Genomic DNA, 15101 nt, shown 5'->3' with positions numbered 1-15101 from the left:
TCATTTTTTTATTTCCACATGTTCTGAAACACCGAGTTCTACAGTTTAATTACCCATCATTAGCAGACATACTTCTTCTGTTTAAAGTACCTTCATCAATCATTTGGATGAATTTGATGTGAAGCAGCTGGCCAGCAGGAAGACAAGCTAGCAAGGTACTCAGCCCCAAAATCATCCTGAAATGCATTTCATGGTTATCAGACAAAGATAGGATGTTGGCATGGATTGGGATGGAATAACTGGGTTATTCACTTCCAATTTCCAACCTGATCTAAACCAGGATGATGCTTAAAAGGGAAATCCTGTAAGTTTGATGCTGAGAATTTTTAGAACAGAAAATAACTCAGCAGATTTCAAGCTGTTTATATTTAGTTAAGTTATATATGCATTCATATGGAACCTTTATTCTTAGCTATTGGGGATAAAGAAATATCAACATCCAAAACGTGTATTTCATTAGTAGCAAAATAAGGACTTTTCAGGTATTAAGGGAATGAATGATGATATATTTTTATGGCTTTATTTTCCTTATTTTCCTGGTGTCACAGGGATTGCTGACTTCTTCCAGAGAAATTCCAAAGTTGTATTTGGAGCTCTTACCCAGAGTAGTCATAAACACAAGTTTAAGGGCTTCTACTGCCAGATGTTGTGTTTGATGGAGAAGTGCTTGTGCTCACACAGAAACAGGTGTTCCTCTTGTCACAGCTGAGGAATTCACTCAGCAATAAATCCTCCTGGCAGGCCAGAAGAACACCAAAGCTTCACAAATGCAACAAAAATATGTATAGGAGAATTCTCGTGCCTTGCCTGCTCCAGGTGTTTATCCTGAGGTAGTCAATGAGTGTTTGAACGTGAATACAAACACTTCTATCAGTAAGATCAATAAGGAGAATTTGCCTTTGCAAAGGAGAAGAGAAATTGTCTGGTTTTTCATCAGGATTTTTTTTGTTGTTTGCTCGGCTGGCATTTGTTGTTTGGCTTTTTTCCCCAGGACAATGATTACCTCTAGACAGCCAACACAGCAACAGATATTTAGTAAATCACTGGCCAAACAGCAACAATGACTCAACTTTCGGTGTAGCACCCTTAGGAGTGGTTTATTCTGTCCTATCAGGAACAAGGCTGGTGTTAGGAGGAATCCCAGGATTTCCTGAGCTCCCTTCCCTATAAACCCAGCCGAGCCTGACACCTCCTCCACCCTGGATCTAGCCAGCAGTATGTCCCACAGCTCAGGTGGATGAACATTCCAGCTGCCTTAGTTTCCCTCTTCCGATGTTTATTTAACCACAGCATTATTTATGCAGAGATACCAAGGTTAGCAATGCCCTGAACTCTGGCATCCCACTTCCCTGTACAGTCACAGGAGAAATCCAGGACTCCTGACCACAGAGTGTGGAGCTGCCCTGAGCACCTCAGAAGGGAACACAGAGCACACACACGAATTCCTGCCCACAACCATGACATTTTCAGACTCGATGACTCCATCCAGTCACCCCTTCCCAGGACTGAGGCCACCTGCTTAGATTACCAATAACTTTTTTAAGGAATCTACATAGGTGCTCTCCAGCAAAAAGCACCTACTGGAAATTCCATAGAAAAGCTTTAACATTATACTCCCAGGATGTGGATCCCAAGAGTGATCAGCCTTGCTGGAGAAAAGGTGGGCACAAAAAAAACCAATGGGTATTTAGGTGGCAGGTCACTGCACTATCCCTCAGCAGAAGCCACCATCTCAAAGAAGGGCTTAAAAATTTTGCTTTAAGTAAAAAGCAACTTGAATACCACAGTTAACTGAAAAAGGAAGAGGATGATGGAAATAGCAGCCTGGGCCTTGGCTTCTCTCTTCCCTACAAGGGAGGCTGAGCTGGGAGTGACCATGGCTGGGATAATACCTCAGGTAAGATTCCTCTGGTTTTAAAACTGATTTGACTTCCAGTCACGCTCTATGCAGCATTTCAGAACACTGCTACCAGAGATCAATTTATCTAAATTTCAGTGCCCATGCTTGGATTTCAACCCAGAAGTTGTCCTCATGTGGAATTTCAGGGAAGATTAACAGTAGCAGGAAGTCTGAACAAAGCCTAACAGCAGCCCGAGGCTGACTTCACACTGAACAAAAGGCTGATGAGTTTAGGTGCTGTCCCAAAGACTTGGTTCACAGCTCAGCTCTCAGCACCACAAGCTCATCCAGAGCTTTTCCTTCCAGAAGTGTGCCCTGCTGACTAGAAGATATTCCTGGGTTATGGCTTTTGTCAATTCATGACTGACAAGCTCCTGACAGGTTCCCTGATTCTTACACATCCCCCTGGCAACTGGAAGATGCTCCTGGCATTGAGATCTCTCAGAGCAGATCCTGGACAGGATCTCCCCCATGGCTGTTCATCTGATATGCAAAATTCACCAGATCAGCTCTTGTTTGTAAATGGGATTCCTGATGCTGTGTTAAGTGTTGTGATTCAGTACATTCAGGCATTATCAGTTAGGGTTTTATACATAAAGGACATTCCTTACATTCTCCCCTCATCATCTCCAGACCTATTAGTGCTGTCTGTTCTCTTCTTGGATCAGATTTTAGCACAAAGTTTTATGCCCACCTGCTCAGAACAAATTTCTAAGGACATCTGTAGCTAAAATTCAAGTAACATAAATGAGATGCTGCTAAGATTATGTTGCAAATAGTCTTTCCAAACTATTTTCAAATATTCCAAACTAATTTCCCAATGTCAAAGTTTTCTTAAACCTGGGATGTAACTGGATTTTACTGACCACTGTATCAGCCATTCTGTGATTGTGTCAGTTTGAACCTTTTATTTAGTTCCCATCTCATTGTTACCAAAGAACTTGTGAGATAGGAGTGAATTTAATCACCTATTCCTTGGAATGGCAGAATCACAGAACAGTTTGAGTTGGAAGGGATTTAAAGCTCATCTCATTCCATGCCCCTGCCATGGGAAGGAACACCTTCCACTATCCCAGGCTGCTCCAACCTGGCCTTGGAAAATTTCAGGGATCCAGGGGCAGCCACAGCTTCTCTAGGAGCCTGTACCAGGCCCCTCTGCTGTTCTGCCTGGAAATCTTGAGTCTAGGGCCCCCAGAGAAAAATATTATATCCATCCCTTTCGTTGCTCCTTCATCTTTCACCCAACTCCTGCTTTGATCCTGAGTGCAGAAAGCTCCGTGCTGTTTTTTGCAGACATTTCTGCTGCTTTAGCAGATTGAATCAGCCCAGCCCAAACCCAAGAGCCACAAGGGCTGAGCCCAGAGTGAGGAGTGACTTCAGCACAAAATGGGGATGTGGGTGAGGATCACATACAAAAAAGAGGAACTCTCACTGTTCTCCCATCACTTTTTCTTAAATACTCTACAACTAAAACAGCCTTTCTGGACAAATAGAAGGTGATTAACAGGTTTTTGAAGCTGGCTGAACTGCTGGAGGAACAACTAAAAATCGTGGATGTTGTGGGCTTTTAAAATTTTTACATTACTGAATCTCTGTTACAGAATGAAGGGGGGAGAAGAGTTCAGCTGGGCAACAGAAGCTCCCCCAGAACACACTTTGTCAGCATATAAATATCCCAAATTCATCAAAACCAAATTACAACACACATTTTTTACACATGAAGAAATGGGAACTCATCATTTACCTCCTCTCTCCCATCTTCACTTTGAATGAAAGAGCTTCCAACACCAAAGTGTTTGTGACATCAAGAGGAAAATTTCTGGGATTATTAAATTTTTTTGCAAACAAGGTTCTAAGAAATTAATTTTGCTTGATTTTCCATCCATCTGAATACTTTCAAGCCCCTGGTAAAGTCCAGCTGCACACTGGAGCATTAGGATTTTTCATGAGGGATCCACTCCATTTCCACTGGAATAAAAAGTGGGATCTGTGCTCTCCTGCCTTCCCTGGAAGCCTCTGACCCAAAAGGATGTGATTCAGAACTTGTTCAGCTGAACAGGAAAAGAAAACTTTCACCAGAAATTGCTGTTTTTATGGGTGGTTTCCCAGAGAAAAGGTAAATGCCAAGTTTGGGGCAGGAATGGAAGCAAAACCATCCTGTGGTTTGAAATCACCTTCTCACAAATTAATCACACTTTCACAGCTTGGTTTTGGAACAAGCACAGCACACAGAAACTCATCAAGAGCTCACTTCTGATCTCTATCATCCCAAATGGGTGAGGTCAGAGGAGCCTGGATTTGTTGGGGTCTGTTCCCAGGACACAAGGTGAAGTTAAATAAAATATAACCAAGCTGTTACAATTTTTCAAAGCCATTGCAGAAAATATTTTTCATGGGCTTTGTGTTAAAGTTCATAAAATTAAATTATCACCAGGGACAACTTGCTAAACAGACCCTTTCCAAAATTTAAAATCAGAGAGTTAAAATGAAAATATTTATCTAGTGGTCTTTTCTATGCTACTTTTAAAGCAGCTTTATAAATAAATGAAAAATAAATAATCTAATTCTTTATAAAAAGTACAGTAATTCCAACTGTGTGACATTTTGCAACTTTCACAGCCTAAATGTTTTTCAACCCTGAAACACGGAAATATTTAAAGAAAACTCTTCCATCATGTAGTTGCTGTGAGCTAAAGAGAACTATCTGTACCCTCTACTGACAAACACTAGCAAAAATTTCTAAAATTAACAGTTACTGCAAAGTTTAATTTTGTCTTGTACACTCAACAACAAAATTAAACCACTTCCCTGTTTATGTGGAAATTCCTAGAAGGAAACAGTTTTTCATGCTAGAAGGCTTGATAAAATGATTGGTCATATTTAAAAATAGCTTTTAAAAACAGATCAAATTTCAACTTATGTGCTGATACTGAAATCCAAATATTCAAAATCCAGCTGAGAGAATGAAGACCACTCCAATCTTTAGGCAGCATTTAAGGAATGGAGATTAGTGTTATCTAGGTGAGATAAGAGCTCTCAACCTGAAAAAACAAGGTCAGGCTTCAGTTAGAAATAAAACCCACCTCTAAATCACAAGCTGCTGAGGCACCAAAAGGCTGCTGGAAGCCACTAAAATCAGCTGAGTGAGCAAGCAAAGGAGGCAGAGGCAGCCTGGGATGGGACAGAGCTGCTCCTGCAGGGAACACTCTGAGGATGTGGAGCACCAAGGGTCCCTAAGGGCTGAACCCTGGCTCAGACCTTTCTGGAGGTGCTGCAGACATGCCAGGGGCAGGGATGGCACTCCAGCAGCCTCCAGGGGTGGGCACATGGAATTCTATGGAATTCCACAAGGACAAACGTGGTGTCCTGAGCCTGGGAACACACCCTCTGCACCAGCACAAGTGGGGACTGCCAGAATGGGTGCCAGCTCTGCTGGGAGCAACCTGCAGGTTTGGTGGGCACCACACTCAAAAGTCATTTCAAAGAGGAAATGGCCATTTCTACTCAGAGCCATTATGATGAAGTGACATTTAAAAAGTGACATTAAAAGCAGGCAGGCAGCAGATTACAGAAATCAGCTGCACGGGGCCTGCATCCAAACTGCCAATGCTCATCTGAACAGGAATCACCTTTAAATATGAAGCAGATAATTTGAAGAAAGAAAATGATCCATCTCCAGTTCACAGCTGGCCCAAGGACTGTTCCCTGGCCCTCAGGCCACTGGTCCCAGGCTGAGCACAGATCCCTGCAATGCTGCCCTGCTCCCAGAGCAGCTGGTGGGGGCTGTGCTTGGCTGTTCTCTAAGTGGGACAGCTCCCAGTCTAACACAGGCCTGAGCTGAAGGCAGTAAATGATGCCAATGTTTTCACTGCACACTAATGGCACACACTCCACTCTCAGGCAGCAGAGGAGGGAATACTGAAGTGCTGAAGCTGCAGGAATTCTGGTTCAGCCCTGCCTGTGCTGCCTCCTGGCACTGGCCCTCAGACCGTGCTTTGTGTCATCTCATTAGACACCACTTGGCACGAGCTACAACACTATCAGGGAGCACTGGGAGCTGAGCAGGGTTTGTGTTCCCTCTGCAGCCTCACTGCCCTGGGAATTCCAGAAACAGGCAGAAGAGACCAGCCACGGATCGTCTCTAAAACATTCTTCGCATCTACAGTCAATCACACACACAAAAAAAAAAAATTTAAAACAATCACTGAGTTGCCTTACCAGTTTCCATTTTTTTTTCCCCCAGAAAAAACAAACAAACAAGAAAGTCCCAAGCAAACAAACACTAAAATCCCAAGCCAAACAAGCAGAACCAAAACAAAAACTGCATGTTTTGCTCTCATAAAAAGTTTGGTTTCTTTCAGAAAATTCACAACTCCATCCTAAGCATTTTTGAGCACTGTCTCCCTCCTGCATTTCCAAAAAGGATGGATGTAGCATCCAACTTTAAAAGCCAATCTGCCCAAAGAACCTCTGCAATTTGTTAGAAAAATTCAATGTTTTTCTTATATGCATCCCATTTAGAGATAAAAGGCACACAAAGAGTTAAAGACATTAAAAAAGTAACACAATTCTGAGCAATACAGATTCTTAGCATTTTCAAAATAATTATACACACACTTTCTAACAGAACCTTCAGATTAAACTCCTTTAGTCACCTCTCAGGTATCAGCTTTAACGTGTCAATGTTCAGAATTAAACCAGCAAAACTTAACTCATTTGCTGCCATCATTAGAGAAAGTGAAAATCTCCCCAAGTGTGACAACAGCCTCATTCAGACAAAAACCAGATCAGACAGCAATGCCTAAATTGTATTGTAATTACAATCTACAATTTTGCTGTAAATGCAAAATACAATCTTAATTCTCTTAGTTTTAATGAGGCAGATGAATATCTCAAAGTTCAGAAAGCAAAAGAATCTGAGAAATATTCTTTTTGGCCAAGACAGAGCATTCTTCTTCATTATCTATATGTTTCCCTCATGTAATTAAAGAGTTATAAAAGCAGAGAAATGCATCTTGGCATTTCTTACATGCCCATCACAGTTAAGAGTACATAGGGGTTTGCTCTTAATTACACTGTCATTTCAATATTTTGTATTGAATTACCACCTAATTACAGATCCATATAAATCCTCAAAAAAAAGAAGTGATGCTTTAACAAAGTAAGGAATCTCCACAGGTGATATGTAGCCATTTAAATTAATTGTAGAACTTGTAGCCCTCTTGCCAACTAACAGTCCCCAACATCCCATCAGGGCAAACACTGCAGTTTAATAGTTCCCAACCAGCCACTGTGGTAACTCCAGAATAACACCGAAATTAATTACAGTGTTGCACTGCCTGCATCCTGAGTGAAACACATTATCCTGCACCACTTTAACCAGAAACACCAGCAGAACACAAAATTACCAAGCCTTTCACAAGGTGTTTTCAGAGTTTGGAAACACTTAATTTCCCTTCAAACCCAACAAAACACGGAGGTGGCAACCCCACAAGCGTTGCTGTTGCTGCTGTGAAGCCACCAGGATTTGGGGTGACACAGGCACTGCTCAAACCTCTGCTGGCACCAGGATTTGGGGTGACACAGCCCCTGCTCAAACCTCTGCTGGCACCAGGATTTGGGGTGACACAGGTACTGCTCAAACCTCTGCTGGCACCAGGATTTGGGGTGACACAGCCCCTGCTCAAACCTCTGCTGGCACCAGGATTTGGGGTGACACAGCCCCTGCTCAAACCTCTGTGGCACCAGGATTTGGGGTGACACAGCCCATCCTCAGACCTCTGCTGGCACCAGGATTTGAGGTGACACAGCCCATCCTCAGACCTCTGCTGGCACCAGCACAATGCAAGTGTGTCCCTTGCTCACTCTGTCCATGAAGGAATCCCGGCACAGTTCATTAGGAAAACCTCACAAACAAAGTCCCAAGAGCACAGAGGTAAAGGCTCCCATCCCACTCATTCTCCTTTGACTGTGTGCCTGGAAATGGGATTAATTAATCTGGGAGAACTGGAACAGGAGCTGGGAAAGAGAGGCACGTTCTTCCACTGAGCTACTTGAGAAAAAGCCCAATTTTCTGCAGCCAGCTGTGGTGAGGTGTTGTCACCAGCAGGACCTCACACCTCCACCTCCCAGCCTGAGCTGATCCCATCCCAACACCTCCTCCAGCTGCAGGAACAAACAGTGCTCCCACAAAAGCTTCCCTCCTTTCCAAGGGTTTTTCACATACCTCTCACCACACCACCAAAGATTTATGTTTCCAGTTAGTAAATGATTTTTCTGTTTTTCTTGTTTCCAGTTACAGCTTGAACTAGGAAATTCTAAAGAAAACCATAAATGTTGACTTTCCCCATCAAGAATTAAATTATTGTGAAACCATGACGATAATTATTCAATGGAAAAACCCTTCCCTGCCCTCTTTGCACCAACAACTGAAGGATTTGATGTATCCAATGTACATTTGGGATTCCTGGCCAGAGATATGCAACGTAAACAACATGGCAGTAAATATTCATTTTCTGGGGGATTAAGCCTAAATATGCTCTGCTGTTTGGCACAGTAGTCACAAACTGTTTCTAAGAAAAAAACTCTCCACCACCACACAGACAGTGCAGGGAGAGAAGACAAGAGACGCCACATAAAGTCACTGGCATCCAATATCACTTCAATTCCATATGGAAATAAAAGGAAATAAGATGTGCCGAATTCTAAGCACCAAGGCAACAAAAACACATTAAGATTTCATCACACAAGAACTTGGCTGTAAAATCTGCAATTTTCTTGATCTTTTTACAGAGTTTTCATTTTCAGGAACATCAGAGAGCTAACAGCTCATGGATGCTACCAACCAGCTCAAGAAGGTATTTGCATTAAGCTGCTTTCAGCTAATTAAGTGGTGGAAATGCATCTCTCCTACACCAAGAAACCTCTTCCACAATCAGATTCCTTGTTAACCTCTCTCTTTTTACAGCCTGGAAAAACTGCACATGGAGAAGGTTGGAAAAAAGGTAGAATGAATAGGAATGATAAATGTTCGAGGTGCTGTTATTTTTCCCCTTCCCTAGAACCAATGATACAAAAAAAATTAATGTCTAGGGTTAAACAGAGAAGAAAAAAAAAAAAATTAGCTTTCCTCATTTGCTAATCAGCCAAGCTCATCACCTAAGGGATTTTACCCCCAAATTCCAGAAAGGTGGGAATGGGAAAAGTGAAACACTCTCCATTAGACCCAGCTGAAAGCTATTATTCCTGCTAACAGCAATTCTCTTCTTGCAGAAAAGAGCTTTTCCCTCACATGGAACACCTGCCCCTCAACTTACACCCAGCATATGCAAACAAACTTATTTAAGCTTTCCCTTCAGCAAAGCCTGGTGTGTGAAGGGTAGAGATGCAAATAAACTCATGACAGCAGCATCTCTCCGGAAATGTTTGGAAAGCAGAGTTCCACCAGAACGATGCTCACATGCTCTGATGTTGCACTAGCACAATTACAGCTCTTCTACAGAGCCCAGAAGATTTAGGGTTTGTAACTGTTAAGTATTAACAGATTAACTTAGAAATAGTTAACAGATTTTTGAGCTGTAATAATTTACAACATCAGACTCTCCATAACTCAGTCTATGCTTGAAAAAATTATTAAATAGGTTAATTTAATGAAAAAAGTCCTGCTCTCAACAGCAACACTAGGAGTGCCCAGTGGTAATACATTGAATATAAAAACTTCTGCCCTCTGATAAAATAAAGGGATCTTTACTTTAAAAGCAGCACTAATCCTGAAGTGGTTTATTGCCCTGCAATAAAGTGAATAAAGTGATTAGAGTCCAACTACAGTCATGGACAGCTCGCAGGGAACACGCCAGCAGAAACAACTTCATAAACGTTCCCAAACCTGTGACAGGATTTTCAAGGGTTATCAAGTTAATAATGAAAAGATAGTAAAAAAAAAAAAAAAAAAAAATAATAAAAAGACATTACACAAGTAAAGTCAAAGAAAAATTCTCCCCTATTCCTTCAGGACACCCAATCATCCAGCTTCTAAAGTCACAGCATGGAAAGCAGGTTTTACAGTTCTTGATAGATTTTTTTTTTTTTAGGGGGGAAAAAGATACAATTAAAAAATAATTTCTCTGATAATAATCGCTGGGAGACAAGTGAATAATAAATTAAAAATCAGAGAATAAAACATCCCCCATGCAGTAAAAATTCAATTACAACGGTATCTTTGACATGCCAATACCTTCAGCTAAATTACTCAAGACCTGAGTGGCTTAGGAATGATCTGGAGGAATAGAGAGGACCAGCAATTTTCTTATATTGTTCCTTTTGCTTAGGTGATTTTTAGCTTGATTTTAGCTCCAGTTTTAAAAAAAATCAGGTCTTGTTCCCTGTAGGAGACTGCAGAACTACTTTGATGAGGGACCACCCAGGTACCAAAGGCAGAGCAGGTATCTCAGAAGAGATGATGAGTTGGGAAATGAGGAGTTTATGAGTAATAAAAGGAACAATGAGATTTTAAACTAAGATTATGGGTGAGGAAAATCCACTACTTCAGCATCTCCCACACTTTCAGCTGCATGGGGTATATGTTTCGAAAATCCCAGAAAATTATGAAAGTGCCCATTCTCTGTTCCTGAAATGTTCTCAAGTGTAGCTCGGCAATCACACACACCAGAACACAACCACACTTCCCTGGGGGAGGGGAGCACACAGATAATATCTGAAGAGAGCCTTCTTTGATGAACAAGCTGTTTCAGTCACAAGTTTTCTTGTGAAGCTCTCCTACAATCTTGCCTCACCTACAGCAGAGGCACAGGAAGCTTGTTCTGAAGTATTTTATTATTACTTCAGGATCTTCTGCTCCTTCTGAAATCAAACATGCACACAGGTTTATCTAAGTATATTAGAGGGCACATGGAGAACCTTGACCCAGGCACTTTGTTTTCTTGTTTAGTTAATATGAATTCATCTCAGCCTCTGGAGTTCCTACAGATGGGTGCAAACCTACACCCACTTTTATCCAAGCATCTACAAATATTTTAAAGCCTAATAACAACACAGATGCTCTTTTTCAAATGTCTTAGTCAGATGGGGAAATATTTTCACTCTCTGAACAAAGATGATTAAACTCACTGGAAATTCCTGTCCATTCGCAGTACATTTACAGGATTTCATAGAGCAGTTTACAGCTAATAAAATAAATCGCTTTGAACCTAAAGAGCACTTCCACACCCACCACGCAGAATAAAACCACAGCATTTTCACCTATTAAAAGAACCCCGGTATTAATTGGCCATGTAAGCATCTGCAGAAAATAGCTGTATTTAAAAATAAATGAACAAATACAGAAAAGCAAACCCCCAATCACTACAACAGCCTGGAGCTGGAGCTGCACACCAGAGAGAGGCATCTCCACACCTGAACTCCAGGATTTTCTCGACCATTGCCAATATTCTGAAATATAGAACCTGGGCAGACTGATTTTCACAGTAAAGACTGGAAAAGAAAGTTCTGGTGATGATGATGTTAGAACCAATTCATCAGGTAGGGTTTTACACTGAAATAAGTCAGTTAAGAAACACTACTCATAAAAACGCCTATACTTCAAGCTTAAAATCTTATATAATCTTGTAGTTCTGATCATAAACCAAACAGCTTACTGTTGAACTTATTTATTTTTAGACTTGCCTGAAATTTTAGAGTGTCTGCAGTCCTGGTGTGAGTAGAAAATAGTATAATAATTGTTAAGTACCGGAACACTTAATGTGTAATACTGGCATAACCACCAAAACAATGTCATTAACATGAGAAGCAGCCCGGATTGCAGGCAGTTTCCTGCTCATTTAGCCAAGATTAATTCTTCACAGGCAAGAGAAACATTCTTTTCACCTTACCAAGGACAACCCGGGCGAGAAATGTTAAAGAAAAGATGTTATTGCTTAGCTGTTCTTCTATTAAGTGTGATAGGTAATGTCAATAAAAACCACTATTCTGTGCTCTAGGCAAAAGGATCTTAGAGGTGGACGGGGAAGAGAGACAGACATGGAGAGCAGATGGCAGCAAGACTTTCAGAAACTGTTAGAGAGAGGGGGAAGAAAAGTTTCCCTACCAAACATATTGCTGAATTAAGAGGAACGCTGCCGAGCTGAAAAATCAGGCATTAGGAAAAGACGACACACACGTCTTTGCTGCAAGGCAAAAACTGTCAGAAATCGCGTTTTGTTTCAGAAGAAGAATAAAAATTAAACCTCGTGAAGAACCTTCTGTCTGTCCTGTGCGTTTCCCCGGTTAGCACAGGCAGGGTTTTTGGGTTTCTCCCTGGCAGCGCTCGCCATTTCACAGCACATTTAGCGCACACAGCGCGGATCGATAGCACTACAGACACAAGACGAGACTTATCCATTTACTAACCACACCAAAACGGCCTCTTCAGCAAAATCCTCCAGCTCCTAACGCTGGAAATTTCAAAGGCATCCTCACAGGGATCTCATTACTCCCTTCTCCCGGTCACACGGGGAGGCTGAGCACTTTTAGCCCGATAAACAAGTGTAGCTTTGCACACCCTGCAAGGATGCTCAAAACCTGCACAGAGCTCTAAATACACGTTCGAAATGCGGGCACGGAGTGCCAGGCTGGCTTGTAACTCGTGTTACAGCCTCACACAGCTCGTGAGAGGGTTTTTTTGTGACACTGATGGAGCTCCAAGCACAAATGGACCAACAGTTGCCCAACCACTGGTTGCTGCCATAACAATTTTCCTCCTGGAGAAGCGTGGGGAAGTCCTCACACCCCGCTCGCTTCCCAGGACTCAGAGCTGGCGTTTGAGCCTCCAATTCTGCTGTTTTAAAGAGAAAATCAGTCGATTTTTTTTTTCTGCACCACAAGGCAGTGACATAGCGAATAGCATAAGACGAAGGGTTACAAATTATTCTTTAGAAACCGAAAGCCTGGCTTTTCACCCTAATTCTGTTGGTACATCTCTGCACGCACACGCCCCTCGCTAACACCAAAGGACGAGCTCAGCCTCTCAGAGCGGCACCTATTCTAATTTAATGAAGCATTAACGAAGGTCGCTATTCACCAGTGAATAATGCGGGGTAAGAGAGATCAAACTGAAGGAAAGAGCATTTCAGCTGGGTAATTCTTATTTCAAACCAGCATCCAACACCGATAACTGCGCTGCCAGGTTACTTATGTGACACTAGGTGGTTATGTCTCCACATTTATTCCGCACAATTGATCTGAAATCCAAGCCCTGTGAGCGTTTCAAGTGCTCACATTATATATATTTTTAAGAATAAACACGAAAGCAGCTCCTGCCTTTACAGTCGCTGCCATCCACAAGTATTTGCAACCCCCAAAAAAAAAAAAAATTCTTCTCATTCATACAGAGCCAGCCCAAGTTTTCAAGTGCTGACCCTAAAGCCCTCCGTTTCAAGTGGCAAATCCAGGAACATTCACTTACCTGATGAACAAGAGATAAGAAAAACAGCGAACGCCAACTTAGTAGCAGCTCCCATTTTCCAATGCTGTTAAAACATTTAAGTGACTTTAAGTATCCAGTTTTCTGGGTCCTGCAAGCTGGAAAAATCTCCCTTCTTGCTGAACCTTTATAAAGCAATTTATAGCAACATTTCTGCAGCAAGTAGTGTTCATAAAACACTAAAAATCAGGTTTGTTTAGACACTGATGACCTCCCCGCGGCTCTTTCTAGAGAGAATCCGGGTTGAGGGAGGGATAAATATATTTGGAACGGTGTTTCAAAACACACGTGTCATTTGGCTTCTGTACAAACGGTGGCAAAATTCAATTCATAAAAGTAATGCTACGAATCCACTTTAAAAAAAAAAACAACAAAAAACAAAACCAAAACAAGTCAACGATTAAGCTGCTGAGCACGACGAAGTCTCTGAGTCTCCAAGTGTTTTCCACATCAGGCGCCGTGAAGGATCATCCCTCGTGGGTGCGAGGGTCGGGGGGTCGGATCGGGATCAGTCCAAGGCGATGTTTTCGTCCTGCCTCCCCCCTTCACACCCCGTGTAGTGTTTGGGAGAAAAGCAGCTCCATTCCAGTTCCAAAGCTCGGGGCGAAGAGAGGAAGTTTTTGTCAGTTTGTCGATGAAAAACTACCTTAAAAACCAGCCACCAGCTACACGTGGGTTTTCTTTAATAAATGCTGAGGGATTTAGCGTAGCCCAGGAAAGGGAAACAACAGTCTGGGAACAAACAAACCTTCGGGCTCCCCGGGAAGAGGCAAATCTCTAGTCCTTGGGCAGGCAGCGAGAGCAGTGCATCCCCCCGTCTTCACCGCCCTTCTCCAGCACCAGCACTCCCGAATCCCGGCAAGATTTCCAATTCTTCTAGGAGATTTCCATCCCCTCCCCCCGCAAGCGGCTATATTTGGTATTCAAACACACAAGAGTGGCTGGGGAGGGGGTACAAAAAAAAAAAAAAATAAAAAAAAAAAAAATGCAGTATCCAGGCGCTGGGGAGGAGGGTGGTATATTCTTTGTGGCAGATCCTTGCTCGTGCTTCCAGGAGAGCTGGGCTTCTTTGGAAGGGAGGCGGCGGTGCTGAGGCTGGATGGAGCCGGGCTCCTCTCGCTCCTCACGGCTCCTGGATGGATCCTCACGGACACATCTCCTCCTCGCCGCCCCGCCGCTGCTCACACCGAGACTCCACAAAATCCACCCCTCCGAGCTCAATCCAGTTCTTGCCTTTTTTTTTTTTTTTTCCTCCTCTTTTTTCTTTTCCTCCTAGGAGCGAGCAGCAGGAGACGGCAGGGGCGGGGAGGCAGAGCCTTCTCCCCGCGCCTCCCACACGGCGGAGCGGGGAGCGATCCCCTCCTCACCCTCTCCCCTAACTCTGACCCCGGCTCAACTCTCCGGTCTCCCGGGCGGCGGAGGCAGCGCGGCTCAGCCCAACTTTGTCCCTCCAGCAGTGCAGCTTAGGGGCTGGCGAGGCGAAAAGGCCGAGCCGAGGGATTCTCTCCGGGCGGCGGCGGCCGTGCCTAGAGCCCGCCGAGTGTCGCTGGCAGCGCGGAACAGCCCTCGGTGCCCTGCTGCCGCTGCTCCCCCGTGGTAATCTCATATCTACCCATTCACCCGTGTGGCGTGTGGAGAACCGGCCCAAGATGGCGGCGCCCGGGCGATTGTTTTTGTTTCCTCTCCGCCTCCCCCTCCTTCCCCACGGCCGCGGCGGCCGCCCCG

General features: G+C 43.3%; 1 protein-coding gene across 1 annotated transcript in view; it reads right to left on the bottom strand.

Annotated features, from left to right (window-relative positions):
* ACVR2A (activin A receptor type 2A) overlaps positions 1-15057 on the bottom strand; it is a 48761-nt gene extending 33704 nt beyond the window's left edge. Inside the window, exon 1 of the mRNA XM_056496812.1 lies at positions 13359-15057. Within this exon, the coding sequence (XP_056352787.1) occupies positions 13359-13413 (55 nt within the window). The 5' untranslated portion in view covers positions 13414-15057. The remainder of the gene's footprint in view (positions 1-13358) is intronic.
* Positions 15058-15101: the final 44 nt, after the last annotated feature.

Source organism: Oenanthe melanoleuca, chromosome 7 (genome assembly GCF_029582105.1).
Source record: "Oenanthe melanoleuca isolate GR-GAL-2019-014 chromosome 7, OMel1.0, whole genome shotgun sequence".
Lineage (NCBI taxonomy): Eukaryota > Metazoa > Chordata > Aves > Passeriformes > Muscicapidae > Oenanthe > Oenanthe melanoleuca.
The sequence above is the reverse complement of the archived record's forward strand: the minus strand, read 5'-3'. Positions and strand labels throughout refer to the sequence as shown.